The sequence below is a fragment of the Lissotriton vulgaris genome, chromosome 8, assembly GCF_964263255.1.
Source record: "Lissotriton vulgaris chromosome 8, aLisVul1.2, whole genome shotgun sequence".
NCBI classification, from domain to species: domain Eukaryota; kingdom Metazoa; phylum Chordata; class Amphibia; order Caudata; family Salamandridae; genus Lissotriton; species Lissotriton vulgaris.
The window spans coordinates 1510960454-1510983541 of record NC_141696.1 but is presented as its reverse complement, the minus strand read 5'-3'; the positions used below and the strand labels follow the sequence as shown (position 1 = coordinate 1510983541).

The window sequence follows — 23088 nt, the reverse complement described above, 5'->3', positions numbered from 1 at the left end:
TGTAAAAAAGGTAACTGATTTCAGCATGCCAACGAGGGCCTCTTATGGCTCCGATAACATCAGGGGCATGATGACGTCCTCGTCGCTGTAGGAGAGCTAGAAAGAAAGGAATGCTGGCACATTTCGATATTCAAAAAGGTAAGGAATCCACAGGTAGAAGTATCCATCAGAACTGACTCTTTGTAAGCGACCCGTGGGACTCGTTCTTATCACTAACAAAGGTTCCACTGATGGTCTCCAAACAATAATCTTTAATAGAAGGAGTAGCATGGTGGGAGCTAATGGCGCAGAGGTACCATATCTGTTGTTCAGCTCTGGGTTCTAGTTTCATTATGACTGTCCGAAACTCTTTCAGAGGGCCACGGGCCACACAGGGGTTACTGAGCTCAACCGTGGCAACTGGGCAAATTACAGCTGCTGCACTTGAGTGTCAGTGGTAGCTGTGGTCGAGCAGCCCAAGGATCCCTTTGTAACGACTCGTAACTCTAAAAGCACACAGTAATGACATATAAATCTCTAGTCAGATACTTATTTTTATGTTAAAAAGTCTTTTATTTCTAACTCCACACAACTAAATTAGTAATACAACATTCATAAGCAATAGCACAATCCCCTTGAAGTCGGGGCTCTAGTGTTTCTCTGGCATGTCCTAGTCCCACCTGCCCCTTGTAACGTTTTCGGGGTTATTCCCCATTCACTGGTGGCCATATCCATGGAATTCTCACAGTAGACCTTACTCAAGAGTTCACCCTGGCTCTTAGGAAGTAGTCAAAAGTGTCTATGATTCCACAGCACCTATATCAGCAATTCTCCCAGGGCTCTGTAGAACCGAACCAAGTTTTATCTGCTCCTGTAGTGAGTAAGCATTCGATGTCTTATCAGGTGCTCCAACCACGGACACTCATGTTGCTGCAGTTCTTCTCAGTAGAGTCGGGCAGCACGTGGGAGGAGCAGCATTATCTGGCAGTCGCAGGCTCTCCAAGAGCTTTCGTGTCCAGCTCAAACAGTGATTTCAGGTGCTACGGCACTTCCTCCTCCAAGGTAAACTCTGCGCTCCCCACTAGGAGAGGAGTGTTGTTCCTGGTGCCCCTGATCTAGCCCCAGTTAGGCTGATGCAGTCAGGTGTCCTCCTCTGTCCACGGGGCAGTTCCTCTATGCATGATCTAGACCCATGAGTTGCATTTCAGGTCACTAGTGCGTCCCAAACTCTGAACGTTAATTAGTTCCAGCATCCCCTCCTGGCATAGGGGGGTTGTTGCAGTGCCTGCACAGCAATCCACACCACAGCGGCCCTTCTTGGCATATGGGGTCGCCGCTGGGCCTACCAACGTTTTCACCACTTGTTGGCAGTGGTCAATTACCACTGCAGCTCCTTCTTGCATACGGGGCTGCTGCTACTGTGCGGAACAGGCTTCACGCTCCCCGCACAGCACTTTGCTCACAACCATCTTCATGGTGGCCCTCTGTTGACATACATTAGCGCCAACCTGATTCTGCACTTGGGCAACAACCCGGTTCAGTGCACCAGCCATCTGCCTACATCTTGCACAGGGAGTCCTCTTGACAAGGCTTCTCACTTGATCTACCTCCCTTCAACTCTCTCCTCTTCCTCACAGGGAACACTGGTCTTGGCAATCAGGCAAGCGCTGGTGCTCCAGGCTTCAGACCAGGTGGTCTTGATTCCCCTGGATGATGACCCTTCACCCAGCAAGGAAACTAGTAGACCTTGGCCCCAAGTCCTGTTCACAGGCAGAAGTCTTGCATAGCTTTTCCTTCTCACTCAGCCGGTCTGTCTGCTTGCCAGATAAAAAATTTTGGGGTCTCAATCTCCCCTTATTATAGTACATTTCCAGACAACAATGTGATTTAGCGTCCAGGTCTTTGGAGTGTTATGCTGGGGTTCCACTTCTTTTGAAGTGCACCCCTCCTTTCTATCTCTTCCTCTTGAAAGGCTGTCTATCACAGCAGGAGAGCTGATAATCCCACATGGGAGTGACTAAAATTCACATTTGGATGTTGGTCACAGTGATATGTGCACCAAAAGGTTAATCCCTAGCCCTTTTCTGAATGATTCGCAGCCCAATCTCCTTCCTGAGATGTGTCCAGGCCCCTTCCCTGTGATCTCTCACTGGATCAAAGACCATCCTTTGAAGTGTACAGGGGAAGTTCTCTCCCTTTTCCAGTGTGTCCCACTCAGCTCACAGGAATGCAGCAATACACACATCTGTCTGGAGGATTCCTCTACTCCTCATTTCTTCGCCAGGCAGGCCTGAGCTTCCTGAAATGGAACCCAGAGTCTTCCATGTAATGTACAAGCACACTCACTCAGTCTATATATACAGCACACACACTGTCCAGCACTGCTGCCTCCATGTATTGTGCCATTCCAGACACACATTCAGCCCGCACCTTCAATCTGCAGACACTGGCCAGTACTGTATCATTTTTGTATTGTACCATAGTGTGCTACCTGCAAGTACACATACTGCCAGCACACACATTCACCATGCAAGTGCTGCACAACACTTCACCCTTCATGAAGTGTACTTTGCACAAGCACACATACATCCAGCACATGCATTCACCACTCATGCATGGCACAGCAGTAGATCTTCGTTTAATGCATTCTTTGTAGGCATACATCCCGCCTGTACACGCACTCACCCTGCATGCACCGCACAGCACTATCGCTGTACTGTACCCTTCCCGTGCACATGTAAACCCAGGGCATAGTCACTACTCTTACGCTGCCCAGAACTTCACATCCAACTAATGCAGGATAAGGGGTTAGTTTAGTATACAGCAGTGGAACTTTAAAAAGGTGAGTGAGCCGGTAGGCCTCACTCCAGAGACAGAGACTAAAAAGGACCTGTTTATCCGTACTGATCACTGCACTGTATGCTGCCACCACGCGCTCATGCTGCTTAACTCCCAGTGAAGGCCAGTACCCGTCCACCACGATGAGGGTAGCTCTTTGGGCAGCCCTCTCGGTCCAACAAGACCCCAATCTGTGAGACAGGCCTAGTTCATGGCGCACACGCTTGATCTGTGTTTGCCTATGACAACAAAAATTAGCACAGCAGGCTTTTTCCATTGGTCTGTTCAATTGTCATTCACTCTTTGCTTCCTCCTACCACAGCATAGGGAAGTGGGTCATCTCACTTCAGCCACTAGCTCCCCTCTCTCTCTCTCTCTCTGTAAGATGGCATTTCATCTGCCATAAAATTGCCCCTTTCACTGCTAGGGCTGGTTGAATAATGTGTGTGCTATTTTTTTTCAGGTAGAAGCGCAGCTGTCTGGTTTGCTTAGTAGTTCTTACGGACATTCTGAAAGCTTCTCTGGGAAGGCATTCCGCCCATTACTTACCATTGGCTTTGTATTTTTCAAATCATATTTGCTTGCTTTCTATTTGCTGGTTTTGTTTTAGGCTGCCCAACTTGAGTTTGTCTAGCCTGTGGAACATGCCTATTTACTGTATTCTCTCATGAGTGATCGCTTTCTGTAAACAGGCCTTTGAATCTTTTTCTTATCTTGTCACATTTGCTTGGCAGTTCGGGCTGGGCTGTTCCCATGAGGCACAGGATCAAGACTGATTTGCATACAGCTGGGTATGAACTGAGGTGGCAAAGTGAGCTAAAGAATGATGATGGATTCAAGCCAGATCTGTGACTGGGGGTCAGTGTCTGAAAAGTTTCAGCACTCCATCCATCATCTCCTTGTGTTTGCCACATTTGCTATTCATTCAACAACAGAGGTCTAATGTTGAGCTCTCTCATCCAGGGAGCTTGGTGTTTATTTTTCTTCCTCTGACTTCCGAGTGAGAGGATTTATGTGACAATCTTGGTTTGAAAGGAAAGGTTTTTTATTAGCACACAGTAACACTTAAATGTCTGTAAATGAACTGCTAAGCTATTTCAGACTATTTCAGAATTAGGAAAGCAGAAATTAAGCTAATGTTTCTGTAATTCTGAAGTGTGGTGGAAACAATTATTTAATACGATCGAAACAAATCAATACACTAGGTGATGACATTTCCACACATTGTATGTGCGCTGTATACTTTCATCAGTAAATCTGTATGTCTGTGCAAATGAAGGGTAATTTCAATTGATATTGCAAATGTATTGTCTGTAATGGCTGTGTGCTACCACACCATGCACATAATCCACACTATGCCATCCCACTTTACAATACTCTACTTCACTCTGTGCCCCTCCACTTTACGACACTCCACAACACATCACTCTGTGCCACTCTGACACTTTACTCCACGACACTTTACTTCACTCTACGCCACTCCACTCTATACCCCTACACTCTACAACATTCTACTCCAATCCGCTCTACAACACTCTATGCCACTCTACACAACTCTGTACGCCACCCCATGCCACTTTATTCCACTTTACTCTATGACACACTCCTCCACTCTAATCTATGCCACTCCATGACATTCTACTCCACTCTATGCCACTCCACTCTAAGACGCTCCAAGCCCTAGAAAAAGAGAACCACAGGCAAATTAGCCATAGTTTACCAGTCACTTCTGCCCTCCCCTTTGGCAGTAGAAGATACCCTAAGCTGCCACTTTAAAACAGAGAATACTCACTCTTGTCTAACATGGGGGCTGTGATCCTATGAACGGGGGCTATAACAGTTTTTGGTTGAAGGAGATATGAAGGTTAGATGCACTCTGTGTCATTATGGACACTGTTTTTAGCCCCGGTTTTTATGAGTCATCCTGATGTATTGTCGGTTTTGTAGTCTTGGGTTGCTTCTAATAAACTTATTCAGCTGACGGACCTATTCCAAATGATTTCTAGGAGAAACGCTGTATGCTGGAGCCAGTGTAGGTGATGACATGGAGGTTGGTGGTCAACCTAGGTGCACTGGGTGTTTCAGCAAAGCCTGCATTTATGTTAACACTGTTGAGGTGTTTCTTACTAAGCCCAGTCTAATCACTTTCCTCAGTGATAGCACATGAGGACATTTCTACTAATTCTTGCAATGTTTGAATACTGCATGCTACTCCGCTAGTTAACATTCAACCCAAGGAGCTGCATCTGGAAACACAATAACACTAACAGGCTGGATAATAAACCACAGCTGCACGGGTTACTGGATTACAGAATACAGAATATACTTTTTCCTCCTGCTACACAATCTGTCGGACAGTGAAATCCAGTAGATCTCAGGTAGATTAGCGATAGAAAGAGGCCAGCAGTGCAGCTAAAGTAGAAATCTATGTGTACAAACCTCTGAACACAAAGTGCTGTATTTCATAAATGCTGCAAATAGTGTGATATGTAGGAAAACTGCATTCATTTATGATCCATCACGTGATCTTTATGAAAACATTCACATGTATTCATGCAAACCAAAGCACCCATGTAATTTGACAGACAAAAGACTCAAAAGAAGCGTAATCCTTTTAGCATGGTTGATATAGCAACAAAGGACACACAAATGAAATTCCACAAAACAAAATACCAAAACATTGCAAAACAGGATTACATGGCTAGCAAGATGTATAAAACTTTAGGGAAAGAAAAATAAACAACAACAGTACAATTAAAATTCACATGACGGTAGGTGATCATCTGAAGGCCCTGAGTGCATCGGTAGGACCCAAGTATTTAATCGCCACTGTACTTTGGCTGTATAAAGAGCATAAAAGACCCAACATTTCCTGGAATGGGTTTTAAAAGACATAGTCATTTTCCTGCTACATTTAATACATACATACTGTATTTCCTACTTTTCAGCCAAAACTGTGCTTTGAGTTCTCTCTTAGCTTGGTAGTTCTTAAGTGAGAAAACATGTTTTACTAAACATTTGGCCAACCCAGTTCCACCACACCTAGGATTCTATTCCTAGGATTCTGTATGCTGCCTGCCGTCCCACTGAATGCTTCTGTTTGTCTGGTTAGTCGCTACGAATGGACCAATAACTCAAGATTTAGAACTCGTCATTGACATGTTTTTTTCTGCAATACCTAGATGCAAAGTATATCCCATCCCCTTTTTGTGGGTAGCAAAGATAGCAAATAGTGCAGTGGAATTTGTGTTTCTTCAAATGAAGGAATAAGAAAAATGAAATAATAAAAATCAACTGATTTTCTGAATGCACAAATAAAACCACCCATTTGCTTTAAAGGACACACAAACATCATGATTGCAAATGACGGGAGTCAACCATCACGACTTCAATCACAAGAGTAATATTTTTCAAAACTTTTTATTTTACCCTCAGAGTAAAACAACAAATGTGATCATGTTCTTCATTTTTTAATATGTTCCAGTTATTATCTGACAGATAAAGACCAGCTTTAAGGACATTAAGAAAAAAATCTTAGGTTTAATTAAACAAGTAATCAACATTAAAAGGTATTTTGTGTACCACCTAATGTGATGTTTTTAGCACCTTAAGATGGAAATGCGTTTAGGAAACTGGTTCTCGGCCTTCACTTAAAACAAAAACAGCTTTGTTTCACCTCATTCGGAATAACACTTCCTAACTCAGCCTGAAGACCCCACACTCAGTTCCCTCCCATGCCCATTGTATTAAAGTGTAGCAGGAGTCAGCTGGTGCAGCCACTATTAGTGTGATTTTGAAGGTATGCATCTGAAAACAGTCATTACTTTAACTTTCTAGATATATGCTTCTGATGTTACTGATCCACGCATTAGATTTTCCTAATCAGCTCGCACCAGGAGTTGCTTTTATGTTTAAAAACGGCTCAAAATCTCTGCTATAGTGTGTGCATGTCCATGAGGAACCAGTGTCACAACCGCAGTGTGGTTAGGAGCCGCGGGAGAAGAAGGTTGGTCCATGCCAGATATCCAAGCAAGGCACAAAAAATATATTTGCATACAGAGAATCTAAATGGAAATAAGGGACATTGTTTGGTTATCCTGATCCTCCTGGACATCCTGAAGCTGAATAGAAAACAACAAGATTTTAAGAAAAGGACTTAGAAAAGAGATTTTTCACAAAATAATTAATTATGATTAACAGCTGGTAAAATTGTCATACAGTATGATGAAAAAGAAGACCATTCCACAAGAGGAGGGGCTACCTTGAGACAAAGAAAGATTTTAAATGATGTTAAAGGAAAAACAACGGGATCGCTGCAGTGGTCAGGAGATTGTTCTGTGAGCGCCACTGCGGATGTACCATTTCAAAGGAAGACGTTTAAGAGCTCTCGGGGACATCCACCCTAGCACACTGAAGGTGCTAAACTTTTCCGCGTTATTGTTCCTCCCTCTTCTTCGCTGCAATTGCCACAGAGGGTGCTGGCATGGGTACACAGTACTTGGCTCACTGGGGAACATCTCAACACGTTTGTCTTGGAAGAATCCTTGACTCAGATGTCAATGAGCCTCCTCGAAGGTGCAGGATCCTCCTTCAGTAGTTTACGTCATCTAGAGGCAGGTGTGGCCTTGTGCCAGGATTGCAGAAGACACCTTAGTCGTAATGAAAACTCTTGGGCATGCCGCTGCCAAGCCTCTTCCTGTCTGGGAAGCCTGGGATCTGCAAACAGGAAGAGAAGAGCAGAATAAACGATGATGCAATCTGCGGATTCACCTATTACACCACGATGAACAGTGACTCCACCAAGCAACAACCGAGACATCGCTCACATGTCCTAAGCCTAAAGCAGTAAAGGCACAATTGATTTCCTCCCTACAGTAGCAGTGCTGATCTCCATCTCTGCACAACATTTTTCGGGATCCCTGGTTAAAAACCCGAAACCAAGTTTAGAGGATTCATATGCAGTTTCTGATCCATTATAATGTAACTGGCACAGATGTAACTTAAGGGAAATGAAAGGGAGGGAATAAATTCACATCAAGTTCGATGTTAATATCAGGACAATGTGTTTATGGAAAAACTATAGATCCAAAATTATAAACATAAGGAAACAATGATATAAAAAACTTTTTTTATTTATTATTTTTCTTTCTTTTCGTTTTTTGGTGAAAAAATGATTTTTTTTATATATATAAATATTTTTTGTAAAAAAACATCATGTAGCCTATATTTACATAGTCAATTTTCTCCAATTTGTATGTACATTTTCAATTAATTGTAGTCATACATACGTAATAAACCACCACTATATTTCTTTCAAAGTCTATCCTGTCTAATGTCGATACATATGGTACAGATTCTATGCCTTGGTTACAGCAACTATTACATCAACATTGTAACATAGTTTATCAGTTCATGGCTGTCATCACTGGTAATGATGTTTAACTACCACCTAAACATATTTTTCTATTTGCAAAGTGTTTTCAGAGAGAGTATATATTAAGTTTTCATAAGTGGTAAGGAGTATTAATGAACATATTCCTGAAAATCACCAGTATTTGCACAGCGTTTCAAAAGTGAGATACATCTGACCTTTTTTGGCAAAATCACTGTCCGCCCTTTCAAACGTACAAATGTTGAAAGGTGTGACACTGCAAGCTGAGCAGATCCAATATCTGTACATTGGTGACAGGAGCCCTAGGGCTGGCCATGAAAGAAAATCTGACATGAACAGGGGTGGCTCCTTCACTAAGGCGGATGAACGGTGTCCCACTAAGTGTAAAAAGAAAATGAAAATAACGCAATGTTAATAACATTGGGTTGTTATTTTCTTCTTCTGTAAGGAGTGAGCCAGGTAGGGGCAGGTCTGAGCTTGTCACATGGAGAGGGAGGAGGAGTGGTTGCTGCTGCACCAAGTGCACATGACGGTTTGGCCGGCCGTCGTAATGGACCAAACAGTCATGCACATTTAACATGCTCTCCACCGGCTGTCTTGTACCCCTGGGTGGAGAACATCCACAGCCTACCAGTCCCCGTCGGAGCGCAGAACCATGGTGCTCAGACCAATCACGACACTGCTGTCATGGTAACAGCAGCGTCATGATTGGCTTAGGGGAGCCTGGGTGCTGCCTGGAGCCAGGAGAATAGAGAGGATGGAGAAGAGGCTGCGTCAGGTGATCTGCGACAAGGCAAGTCTTTTTTTTGTAACCCCCCCCGCCCCCATACCCATGCCCCTTCCCCCACCACCGTTTCCTACCAGCCTCCACTGGACTAGAAGCAGCCCCCACAAAAAGTAATAAGAAATAACTGGTTTAGGAAATAACATTTATGGTGACAAAATCTGCACAATGGCCATCAGAACAGAGTACATAATCAGGACAGAATATACAAACACCTACCTGAGTACTGTCCCGTGAAAAGTATCTCTTCTCTATCACCTGGGAAAGAAATCAGAAAGATATGTCAATGATAATGTGTTCTATAAGCGTGTGTGCCAAGCTGAAATAGGGAGCTAGGGAGATATTCCCAGACCTGGTTAGTTCACTGATAAAAGCCTACCGGTATGGAGAGAAATGGCCCTGGTGGTAGACATCAGCCAATGGACACTTTTTATTGTACTGGCTTTAAATGGGGTGCATTTGTCTCAGTTGGAGTGTTCAGTGCCTAAGGCGTCTTCTCCAGAAGTTTAAGGGTGGACTGGTTGTGGTCTTGATACGTGGACCATATACCATGAATGGCCTAGCCCAGAGGTCCTTTAAGTGAGACTCCATCATTTCAATATATAAACAAGTGAAAGGACAGGGGTATGATGGAAATACTCAGATAACACATAGTAAAAAGATGCACATTGTTCAGCGCAGCACTCCTAGAGCCAAGAATACATGAACGGGGTGTGAAGCTCAGCAGTAACTTCAGTAGTGAATATGTGTAAACAGCCAAAGGGCAGAGGCTAAGAGATTGTTGGACAAAAACTTTACATACAATTATAAAAGACAAAAACAAATAGAAACAGTTGTACGGGGTATATTAAAAGGGGTACAACACCCACAAGGTATTCTATGCTTTTTCCTAAAGTATGTTCCTTAATCAAGACCAACCAAGCAGGCCCGACTATAGTCTACCCCAGCACTCCCAACTAGCCTGCAACCAGTGACCACTGTTTCCTTTATTACTGTACCACACAAGTCCCACGATAACTGAATTGGCCCTTGTTTATTGAAAATTACCCTCAAACAGGGAAGAGTTAACAGACTAAAGACTTTGTTCCACTTCCTAGAAAGCGGTTGGTCTCATCTTGAAATAACTCGAGTGCAGCAAATGTTCGGATTTGATCTATTTCTTTGAAAAAGCGCCTTAATCACCCCCCAAGGGGTATCTCTGCGCTGTGGGATTGCTACTGCCAGCCACAGAAAAGAGACGGATTAGAACAGTAACGTTTTGAGGAGCCTTCTAAACTGTAGGTGATCTGAGCATTGTCGCAAGTAGACAGGAAGTGTGTACCAAGAGAATGGGGCCAGGTGGGAGAAAGCTTTACCACCTATTGCGATTTCTTAAAGCGAGGAACAGCAAGGAGAGATTTGGACCCTGATCGAAGAGACCTGGGCGGCATGTATTTGGTAAATTTATCTGCTAAGTAACTGGGATCTTTGCCATTCAGAGATTTGTGCACAATGCAACAGATCTTGAACCTAATCCGCATCCGCATCCGCACCCGCACTGGGAGCCAATGTAGCTGTCGCAGAAGGGGGAGGGAGGCTGTTCGAGGGGGGACATTGGATATCAGGCGAGCTGCGTTGTTCTGGACTACTTGTAGCCTGTTTAAGGATGCTTCATTTGCTGAAATCAGCAGGGCATTACAATAGTCCAGGTGGCTTAACACTAGGGCCTGGATAAGAGTTTTTCGTGTGGTTAGAGGCAAAAAGGGAAATACCTTCCCAAGAAGACCAAGCACATGAAAACATGACCCAACAGTAGATGTAACATGTTCTTTCATTATCAGTTTCTGGTCCAGATGGACACCCAGATTTTTAACCACTAGTTTTGGAGTCTGTGTAATGCCCAATTCCTTTGGCCACCACCTAGGGGACCACTTCGACGATGCCTCTCCAAACAGCATGATCTCAGTTTCCCCCGCATTAAGCTGGAGGAAGTTGTTTCGCCTCCAGCCAGCGATGGTCACCATACCCTCCGGAAAAGTAGACTGGACATTTGGATTCTTCTTATCAAAGGAAAGTAGGAGCTGAGTATCATCAGCATAAGATTCCGAAAAGGGGGGACACCGGGGCAGGTTTAGAGAGGTCCAACATACGTGCCCCAATAGTGCTATACACAAGAAGGGTATGGAGTTCCTCTCTACGTCTAAACAGGAGTGGGTGTCTGGAAACCCTTAATTATATGGGTTCCTCTTAATCCTCATGAGGATAACCCAACCTATAAAATGATAGGTAGCCATGTCGCTGTCAACAATGTTCAGTGAAAGAAATCTGAGGTATTGAACTTTTATAACGGCATAATTGTATAAGTTAATGATCGTATAAGAACTGAACGTAAGAAATGTTTTAATTTATCTATAATTAGTTTTTTTTTTAAGGCAGCGTAATAACAAAAATCTGTTTGACTCAGAATGCCAAAAGTTACAAAGTAAGTTAAGGAACATCCAGAAGCAATAGAGGAGAGTACATAAGGGTTTGGTGGTCTGTAGCTTACGTCAAGAGTATAAATAAATTAATAGTGGGGAAAAAAGGATGTTTTATAAGTCAAACTAGGAGGAAATGATTCAAGTAATTTCTTCTAAGGATGTAAGAAAAGTTTGGAAATTAGTTCTTGGCGGGATGGGTAACAATATTATATCAAAAGATTGTATGGTATCTGAAGTATCTTGGACAAAATAGTTAGAAGACACTAAATTGAAGAGCTAAATAAAAAAGGGCCTACTTTAGGAACCCACAAGGTGGATAGAGTGCTCTCAAAAAGTAATGGTGTAAATCCATGAAAAATTTATAGAGCATCTCTCACTGACAAAAGATGTGGTTCTGATAATCTACCAACTATTATGCTAAAGACAAGAATGAGTTGGTGGAGTGTTATCCTTTTCAGGGTATTTAGAGTAATAAGATCAACAGACTCGATACCAAAAACTGGAAAGGTTCAATCGTTAAACCTTTACATAAAAGAGGCTTAACGTTTATGGGAAACTCATCCTTTGGAGGTTGAAGGAATGGGCTGAGGGAAAGTCAATGATTCTGATTGAGCAGGGACGTTTTAAGGAAAGGCACTGTACGATGGACCACTGTTTTAATCTATGGTCAATGGAGAGGAAGGAAATTGATGGTAAGGGGGAGATACTTTATTGTTTTGTAGAATTCCAGGCTGCTTTTGACCTCGTGAACCAAGAGAATTTGTGGGTTAACTTAAATAAGCTCAGAATCCCAAGAGCGTTAGTATGCATTCTGAAGGACCTTCATAAAAGGAACTGGACAAGGACCACAGCTTCTCGTTAAAGACAGAGCTAAGGAACAGTCTACTGCAGGGCAGTGTATTGGCCTAGACATTATTTGCACTTTATTTATGGGATTTTCCTAAAGCCTTGTTGGGGTCTGCATCCCTTTCTCCTAAAATGCGAGGCAGACATGTACTTTGTCTGCTGTATGCTGACAATTTAGTAACTATGGGCAAGACCCAAATAGTCCTTCAAAGAAAACTGATTTTTTGAGCTTTTAGTTAATATGGAGCAAACTAAAATCCTGGTATTTGGGAATAAAACAAAAGAATATAAATGGTATTAGGGAAAATCAAAGATTGATGAAGTGAATATGCATTGTTATCTGGGAATCCATATTTCATCTACCCTGAGCTGGAAATCTTATGTAAGTTCAAGAGAGTATGGGATAATGTACCCAGTCTTTACATTGTTTAGACACCTTGAGCCACCAAAAGACCATAAGTCACTAAAGCCAATATTCTTTGAAATGTACAAGTGGGGTGAGGGAGGTAAATTACCTCATAATGTAAGTAGGTGTTTGTATCCTGCCAGAGTTCAGATGTTGTCCTGGAGTTCTCCTTTGCATTCTGGGCCTTTTTACCTTTGCTTTTTACTTAGACAAAATCACTACTACAAGATCTAAAGTGGGGAACAAATAAAAAAAACTGGATGCCCTGATCATGCCTGGCCTTAAAGAAATCATGAACATATACACGGATGTTCCTGCTTCCTGACCTGTCAGCCAGACCTTACAACGAGAGCTCCTCCCTCATTTCCCAAGTCCTAACTTCCTGCCATGTGCATCTGTGCCACCAGTTCATTGTGGGAGTCACTGTGGTCAGACCATTGGATGTAGCACTTCTGGTGAGTGGGACACAACAAAGTGGGTTGTGGGCACACAGGCAGTACCAAGTGGGTTGGGGGCAGACAGGCAGCACCGGCGTGAACAGCCTGCCTGCTCTGTTATTTTTCCAGTGACAGGGTTCCCTCCACCTGCAGAGGAGCTGTGGAGGGCAGTAATCAAAACACACCAGGGCTAACTGTAGGTGGCTCTACAACATTACAAGGGAGCAGTGATGTCATTTTCTTACAGGCACATTCTGATGTCAGAACGACCTGTATTAAGAACACTTGTTATGTGTGTTTGAAACAGGCTGGACACTGGTCATAGGACTGGAGGGCCTTGGCCACAATGAAGAGATTGGTGGAGAATGAAGCCATTAATGGGTTCATGTCTAGCTTTCCTTGTCAGAGTGCCCAAAGCTCTTTAACTCAATGGACAGAAACCCTCCTCTACTTCTAGAACAGCAACAGGCTCACATGGAGGAATTACTGTACAATGAAGCAGATTTGTCTGCATTGGAGTAGGCCCACTTGTAACTTCTGATAATAGATTTCATTAAAGAAGTTCCCAAGGCAGACTTGAGTTAATGTGTAGAAAACGATGTGCTATGGTATCAGTTTGAATATCAATCACAACTTCAAAGCTTTGCTCTCCAGCCTTTATTGTACGCCTTGTTTGGAGCTGATGGGAAGTGGACATTTGGTCCACAAAAACTGGACCATGGAGGCACTGACCCGATGGTATGACGTCTGACATAAAAGGACACTTGATACAAGAAACATGGCCTGCAGCCTATCAACTTTCCCTGAGAATTTGGGTTTGAAAGCATGATCAATCGAAGGCTGCTCAATTTCTGTTGAGTATGGCCCTAAGATAACTGTATCACCAATAGAACCTAAAGTGGTGTAGACAGGTAACCCTGCAACACGAGACCCAGACTCTTTCATTTTTGTGCTTTCCCTAGTTCAAGGGAGTATCCAGAAGACCTCTATCACAAAAAGGCAGTAAATAGCCCTGTAATAGAGATTAACATGTTATGGTCAGTACAAAGAGGCAGTGCAGCATTGTAGATTGAGCTTGGTCAAGTATTCTATTCCTCTTGCCTAAATGAACCACCTCCTGTCTTGTGACTTTGGTATCTATCTGTCTATCTATGCAAAATGGGAGCTTGGTGCATGCAGTAAAGCGGTTTTTTAAAAATACAAAAAACAAAAAAATGTAAAACTTTTTTTAAAATGCTAATGCACTTTTAAGGAGATTATTCTAGTCCTGTTGGGGGTAGTAGGCTCTGTGGAAAAGGTGTGAAAATGGATAGCAGGAAACAAAAGTAACAAACTAAACATTTTGGATGGGGAGCAGTGTGACAGTATTCTTGAAGTGATTTCCTGCTATGCTACATCGCAAGGTTGGCGCTTGGCACAGTTTCTCACTGGTCAACAATCCAACTTCCAACTGCATCAATGCAAAAGAAACTGAAGTCCTCAGAACAGTTCCAAAGACCGACCAAAAAAGTATTAAACCTTCATTTTCAATGGCAGATAAAATGTGTACCTTGTAAAGATGCTTCTGTTCTTGAACAGTTCCTACAGAAATTGTCTGTGTTTGGTGGCATTCCAGAGGCCGGCTTACAAACGAATCTTGTAGCTCCCACATTGTAAGCAGTACTAGTAAGGTGTTGGCATCTGCATCTCAAAGCGCCATGAAAGCAGAGACCGTAAACATGCAGATCCCTAAATGCATCTTTCTGCACTGAAAAGAGTGGTGGGTTGATTGGCAGCCACAGTGAACGTGTCATTGTCTGGATAGCGGCGTATGACCAGGTTTTACAAAACCTGCCAAACTACAGTACTGCTCTTCTAGGATCCCTGATAGAGTACAGTAAACATATCCTCTTTATTTGAATTCATGATATAGCTCTGAGTGTCACACTGATAAACCTTTGTGAATGAGAAAAATAATATTTAAGTGGTGGCTGAAGCTGTAGAGTGGTCACTGAATGACTGTGTGCCAAACATATCTCCTGCAATGCTCACTTCCCAATACACCCTGCCTGGCCTTACAGCACAATAAGGAAAGGCTGCTCACCTGTAACAACAGTTCTAGAGCGGGTCTGTAAATAATCACTCCATTTCCCAATTCTTCTCGACAGCGAGGAAGACTTTTAAATACAGCGAACTTGAAGAATAATCCATATAGGAAAAGGAAAATTTAGATGACCTATAGCACTAGTTACCCATATTTAGAATTTTCTTCAGACTCTTAACTTTTACTACTCTTCCGCCTCATCAGTGGATTGTGTAAAAAGGAAAGATACTTTTTAAACCATTAACCACATAGTAGACAAAGGTAATTTTAGACACTTTATGGGATCAGTCAGAGAGGTGTACAGCACCTTATCAAAGAAGCGGCTGAGTTTGACTGCGTTGGAGGAGCCCGCTGCCAAGTATCGCGTATTTGTGCAGTCCTATAGAGATAGAACACATAAAACAGTTAGAGGATTGTGCAATGCATACAGTAACTCATTAACAAGCTATCACTGAGCACCAAGGACAGCTAGAATGGACAGTGACAAAACACACAGAGCCATGCAACTCTGCCCTTTGTGTGATAGTGAGAATGTACAATTCTTACAACAAATTTACGGCTTCTTATTTTTGCTGAATTATGTGTTTAAGAACCAGAAATCTCTTGTTTTCTGTTTGGGATACGGCAGCAGTACAAGTGTCACGTACTACACGCCACCGAACATCCTCAGTTCAGGTGTGGAGGATCCTTTAAGCACGGTAAACTGAGGCAGGATCTGTGAAAATATGTTCTCTTATTTTTTACTGCCAGACTGATGATGCCAGTTTGAACTGCAATGTATATTTGGGATTAACTGTTATAATCACTGGGACTTTCAGCTCTGCTACCCACCATTTGCTACAATACTAGTTTGTTATCTGATCTTCTTCTCAATTTATAGAGCTGTTGTGCTCTGATTGTATGTGAACTGTTGCATTCTGGGTAAATGTTGCTGTTTATGGATCAGTGTTAACACACGTAATTTCATTTCAATGAATACTTCCAATTTTACATATTCAGAATATTACCGTAAATCAATTCAATTAAAAAAACGTTGTGATGCACTATTGTATTGTATTGTACTGTAATTGCATTTATATAGCGCTTACTACCCCTGACGAGGCGTCAAAGCGCTTTTTCGGCGAGTAGCACTCTACTACGGAACCCAAAAAGGATTAGTGTTGAATTAATATAGTGAAATAGGAAAGTAATTTGAGTGGTAGATAGGTTAGTCAGTTATTTGGATTCAGAAGGTTAGCGGAGGGATAGAAGAGGGAAAAGAGGTTTGCATTTATATAGCGTGTGTTACCCCTGATGGTGTGCTGAAGCGCTTTTTTTGACGCGCTTCTCCGGAACCCATAAAGGATTAGTGGTGAATTAGTATAGTGCTATATACAGCTTCTTCACACGTATGGTAGCTAATATTTGAAAATGTTGTATTGTAAATCTTTTTTGGATGCTTCTCAATCAAATGTTGCACCTTTGGTGCTCGCTCTGGAGCAAATTCTTATTATGGAACATTATTACTTATACAAATAATAAAACAGTGTCCAGTCTATGGAAATATAACATAATAAAAGATTTTCAAATCATAAGGGAATTTATTTTCAACAAAATGTTATGTTATGCATTTTCTTCTATTTACATGCTACCTATGTTTTGGGCAAAATAGAGTTAGTCCGCTGGGTCTTAGATTTTCAGTACAGCTCGATACAACATCTTGAAAATCTGAGCTGAGAGATGTATCTTATGCTTAGTGTACAGAATATTATTTGACAGTGTAACAATATAAGATTGTCTCTAGTGCACCATGTCACAACTTGGTCCAATATTTCCTCGTTTGGGCATACTCGTAAAATCTTTAAGTTCTGTTAGTGTACTAACCATTCCTTTAAAATCTTGAACTCTGTTCCACCAAGTCTTATAAACATAACTGAATAGTAGCTTTAATTCCCTTGCCCTTCATGCTATCATGTATGCAGCAAAGGTTGCTAGATCTTGTACGTTTGGGCTCTCACTTTAGTTTTTAAAAATGAACAATACCCACCTGGAAGGATATGTGTTTGTTAACTGGATAGCTCTGTTAACCATACAAATTCTAGTCATCTATCTTCCCCTTATTCAGTTGTACAGTGGACCACCAATACTCCTGCATTGCTGTCAGCCAGTCTTTCTGCAGTGGAAGATGTGGTGTAAACCTTGACTTTACTGATAATAGAAAGAGTGAGAAAATAAAAGAACGCAAACGCAGCATTTTGGTTTATTCCAAATGCACCCTTCAATGCAGCACAATAGGGTCAGTGATCTGCCATACAGCTAAATACGGGTAGGACGCAGACGTACAAGGCCATAAGGGCTCATCTAGTAAGATAGCATTTCAAAGCTGGGCAATATAATTCCAGTCACTATCCTTTCTTTATTACAGTACTGAGAGGATCATCAACAATACAGGTAGACATCGGTAATATAAATCTGACATGCAAAAGTGCACCAGCTTGAAGGTTTTATGCATAATACGCGAGAGAACCAGCTTTACGTCCCATTAGATGGCAGAAACTATCAATCAGTAGAGGAGGATAAATGTGCCAAAACCCGCACCTAACTGGAAACTTTAGACAGAAATTCCCAGCATATACCTGTAGGCATAGCTGGCAGTCAAGTGAATAGTAAAAGATAATACATAGTTAAGCACATCCCTGTAACAGAATCAGGGCATGCTCATGATGAAAGATTTGTATAGAACAGCAGACTCACTACGTAAACGAGAGACCACCAATAGAGAAACAAAAGTTGTGAAAAGCCAGGTCTTGAAGACTTTTGAGAACAGAATAACATAGACTTGCACTAGTTGGCCAGAGGTCAGGAGATTTCAGCTCTTAGGAACCAAGAAGAAAAAAAACGCCACCTCTGCAACCGGTGGGCTGGATTTAATGGACTGTATGAACATCCACAGAAGCAAATCAATGATGCTGGGTTGGAGGGTATCTCGAGAAGCAACACTGAGGGAATGGGGACCAAAAATGTATACGTCTTAATCACAAATGCTAAAACATTTGAAGACAATTCTTCTAAAGAATAGATGGTAGCGAGGCTTTACCAGTTTGCTGGAATTATGGTCTTGGTGCATCAATTCACGAGTAAGGCAGGTAGCTACTCTGTAAAAGATGGAGTTCCGCCACAGTGTACTTCGGAAGACTTGGGTACAAAGAAACCCTGTAATCTAAGTTCGATAGATCAAATAATAATTTTGTGGCATTTGACAGGTCTCGAATTATTTTACTTGCAGCCATTAGTACCTCAACATTTTTTATGAAAATTTCAAATAGACAAAAGTCAGTTCTTCAAAAATCAAGGTCTCAATTATAAGGAAAAAAGTGATGGATAAAAGTTCTGACATTTGTGGTAAGACTGGAACTTTGGAAGAGAGAAGAGAAGGATAAACCGATCTGAATACCTAACAAAACTGGTCCTGTCAAGATAAAAATGCACCCACAATTGTTGTTGAGCTTCAGGGGAATCTATGGATCGAGAGAATGCGGAAGGAAAGTGTTGAAGTCTCCTCAAAATTCTGACATAAAAGCAGGCAAATCCTGCACAACTCTGGAAAGCAAGCAGTGGATAAAAGAACCTATGAAAAGATGCCTTGTATCAAAGATTTGTATAGAATTTGTCATGGCATAATAGGTAACACTCACCATTGTTCTATCTTTTTATGTTACCTCGAATTTCCAACAAGTTCTCACTACCTTTATATTTTGTTGTAGTTCCTGTCCACCGCCCTCTTTCTCATATCTAGGGCTTCTACCATATACCTCACTGCTCCCACTGTCCAAGTTAGCTGAGACTTGTATTGTGTACTGCACGTTCCAAGAAACAATTTAGTATTTTTAACTACTTTGACTGTTTAGGTCAAAATACTATTTTACCAGTAATTTAACATGTACATTTTAATTTGATGTTAATTATGGTTTTCTCTGTATGGTTCCTTATTTTAGTGTCTTTAAACTGTAATCTGTAGTATTGAGCTCCCTTTCACTCCGGGAGTCAAACTTGTCTGCTTAAGGAACAAGATATAGCAACAGTGAATTTGGTGTATAAAGCGAGTTGTGGCTGTGCAATAACTTTTTGAGCTCATGTAAGATAATGAACAATTGAACAAAAAACTACAAGAAACAAAATCACAGCACATTTTAAAAGCAGTCTCCTTGCACATCACAGTATGGTAAATATATATATATATATAGATATATATATATATATAGATATATATATATATATATTTTAATTGTGGCAGACCCATGCACACAGAACGCAACAGATTTCTCCCTTTCAAGAGTGAACTCATAAAAACACTAAATCCAAACCACTAGCCACACAGCTTCAGAATACAAACCAGGTTAATTTCTTCTGCATTGAAATCTTCTGCTAGAAAGGCTGTCCGGGAAAGAACGTCATTACGCTTTTGTTCAGGGATTTGGTCCAACTTGGTCCCAATCACCAGCAATGGAATTTGGTTATCGGCGAACTGTTCCCGGTCATAGTCTCTATGCACAAGGGAAAGACATAAGCATTGTCAGAACTGTAACAGTGGCTAAGAAAACAACACCCAGACCGAGCCTGGAGTCAAAAGGGTTGAGGTGAAAGAAAACCAGAGGGGACTTTGGCATAATCAAGATAATGTGGATCAGTTAATGCTTCTTGTGATTTATTTCAGTATTAAATACAAACAGAACCTTTACAAACATGAATTGGACCACAAGGGATGAGATCAATTCAGATGAACACTATGGCAAGGGAAAGCAAGAGGAATGCTAGGGTGCAGAGCAAGAGGAAGAACACAGAGACACCACTGTACTCCTGGTAGTGAAATAGGTGTTAAGAGTGAAAATGCCAGTAGACAAAGAAGGAAAGAACCAGTTAAGTTCCCTTGCCCCAACCGAAAGCCAGGAGCACAATGGAGCTAGTGACTGTGTTGAATATAGTAAAGAGATCAGGAATCAGAAGGACTGAGTAGAGTTAGTTGTGGTGAGCAAAGGTGAAAAAGCTTGAGACTTTGGCGATAGCAGTTTCAGTGGACTGCAATTTGTGGATGCCAGATGGTAACTATTTTAGTTAAAAGGAGACGAAGTATAGAGTTAAGAGTGGAAAGACACAGCTTTGAACAAGGGCTTTGAAGAAGAAAGGATCGTTTGAATAGGGGGTATTTTAGAAGTTGGCCTGCTGAGGAGGGACAGGACAGTCGCAGACAAATCATTCTGGCTATTTTATACACAGGAAAGAATGTCTCAAGGGAGAAGTAAGGAAGACCAGTACGCTTGCAAGAGGGCTAGTGCGTTAAATGGAGAAGGAGTTGGAGGGATCATAGAAGGAATTGCCAGTACTGACTAACAAGTTGCATACACTGGAAAGTTGAGAGTAGTAGTCAAACCTAGTATCTGAGGGAGTGAAAGTAGGAGTTAGAAATGTGGTAGAAAGGCATTAAGATGGATGCAGTGCGTGGTTCGGATGGTAACAGTTTTTAACAAAAACTAGGAAGGCTTTTGCTGCAAGGTGGGGAAGAGTGCCTTAAACATGCAGGACTGTTTCAGTGGCTGACGTGATGGTTTAGAAGAGATGGGGATGAAGAAAGCATGCAGTGATGTCAGAGCCAGCGGTGTTCTCACCCATTGGTGACCAGGACTCCAGTTGGTGGAAGGTCCCGGTTCAGTGCTTCCAGGGACCAGCGGTAGAGATTCTGGGATGACTTCTTGTTGGTCAAATCATGGACCAATATAATACCTGAAAATAAAACAAAATCCAACTGATCTAACCAACTATCAATCAGAATCTACAACTTTATCTAAATGACGGTATCAAGTATATGACCACTAAAATATATAAAAATGCAATAGATGGAAAGCCTGAATTAATCTCCGCTACTAGTAATAACTAGGGCTGCATCCCAATCCATCGTTATTTTGCACACCATGACACCTCAGCTTGGACCCAGTCAAATGTAAATCAGCCTTGACCCTGTTCCATTAGAACACTCCAGCCCGAACTGCCTGGCCAGGTTCTTCCTCAACCGGAACACAAGCAATCCAGGACCTTTTGCCCCAGTTAGGGCTCATCAGCTAGGTATGGCTTGGTTCCAGTGACGCAGTGTGCACAGCACCCACCTCTGGGTCTACCCATCCCAGTTAGGGCGCCACACTAAATTATACAAAAAAAGGGATGGAATGCTTTAATTAATCTCAGCCACTGGAAATTACTCGCAGCATCCCAATCTATTGTTATTTTGCAAGTATATGATGGATCACATTAACGTGGTAGTTCTAAGACCAGCAGTTTCACAAATCCTCAAAACTCATTGTCTGTTCAGCTTTATTGGTGAAGTTTACACATATTCATGTGTTAACTTAAGGACAGTGTCTGAGTATGGAATCTTGACTGTAAGGCATAGATCGCAGAATGGTGAACTTGGAGTAAGTCCTAAATCACTGGTAAGACTGGAAATATATGTGTACACCATGTGCTGAAGTACTCTATACATTCTTCATTTTGAGTTCAGTGACCCCTGCCTTTGGTCTCCTTTCCACACAATGTTGTAGGGTACTTTTGTTCTTTTGTTCCACAAAGAGAGACAGATATATGTGCCATGTGATCAAGGCTGTTTTTGACACCGAAAACGCGTCATGCCGGTGGAGAGGGAAAAATAAAACCACTTTGAAACTTATCCTTGGTGTCGAGAGATCTGTACCTGAAGAACGTGTGGGGAGCCACTCTCGCAGGACTTTGAAACTTATCCTTGGTGTCGAGAGATCTGTACCTGAAGAACGTGTGGGGAGCCACTCTCGCAGGACTTTGTTTGTATATATATATATATATATATATATATATATATATATATATATATATATTACCTACTGGCGGTCGCCAGTAGGTAGTTATAGTTAGGATAATTTTCAATGTTAAATCTCAACATTCTATTTTGAATAACTTTGGCGCCGGTTGACGAATCTGCCTGAAATTTTCAGGAAAATGGTCTCATGGCGGTCCGGTCCTTCCCTGAAAGTTTGGGGGGGATTCGTCAAGCGGGGGCCGAGATAAAAGGGGGGTCCCAAAACGCGTTTTCCCCATGTTAATTTCCATAGGGCGGTCGATTTCACTTTTAGCCCGAACGGCTGAATGGATTTCCACCAAACTTGGCAAAATTGTAGGGACTGGTAGCCCGATGTGCCTTTGCTATGTCTCAAGATATGTGCTCCAGTGGATTTTGAGTAATTAAGGTTCAAAAAAATATATATATCTATAGCAGCGCACCGGTACGCGCACGGGTGCGCGTACCGTGCGCGCCACGCGACTTGCGAAAGGAAAGCTGATTGGCTCTCGGGTGTCTGTAAACATTCTAAACAGTCCGGAGCGGCCGCCATCTTGTGTCTCGGTAAAATCGAGACACAATAGGTGGCCAAAACAAAGAGGGAAATGAACATAAGGGGGCAGAGTAGACCCCCCCTGACCCCCTAGGTTTGATGTGGGGGCCATAAAAGGGCCCCGCAAGGCAAAAAAAAAAATTTTTTTTTTTTTGATTTTCGCGGGGGGAGCGCCCGGTACGCGCACGGGTGCGCGTACCGGGGAGCGTACCATGGGAAAAAAGAATGACAGTTTTAAAAGTAGCTGTTTAGAAAAAAAAATGTTTAGTTGTTTTTTTTATACATACACATACATATATATAAATGCATATGCACATATATATATGCATATATGTCTATATGTGTGCGTGTAGAGAGAGGTAGAGAGGTAGAGGTGTAGAGGTAGAGAGGTAGAGAGGTAGCGGTAGAGAGGTAGAGATTAGTAGAGAGAGAAGAAGAGAGAGGTAGAGAGGTAGAGAGTAGAGAGTGAGTAA

At 42.1% G+C, this 23088-nt stretch overlaps 1 protein-coding gene across 1 annotated transcript in view; it reads right to left on the bottom strand.

Annotated features, from left to right (window-relative positions):
• Window positions 1-6223: 6223 nt before the first annotated feature.
• The window catches only part of RABL3 (RAB, member of RAS oncogene family like 3), a 68466-nt gene continuing 51601 nt past the window's right edge, over window positions 6224-23088 (bottom strand). Inside the window, exons 4-8 of the mRNA XM_086935627.1 lie at window positions 20867-20981; window positions 19597-19747; window positions 15532-15603; window positions 9213-9251; window positions 6224-7533 (exon numbers count right to left, since the gene is read on the bottom strand). Of these exons, the coding sequence (XP_086791753.1) occupies window positions 7468-7533; window positions 9213-9251; window positions 15532-15603; window positions 19597-19747; window positions 20867-20981 (443 nt within the window). The 3' untranslated portion in view covers window positions 6224-7467. The remainder of the gene's footprint in view (window positions 7534-9212; window positions 9252-15531; window positions 15604-19596; window positions 19748-20866; window positions 20982-23088) is intronic.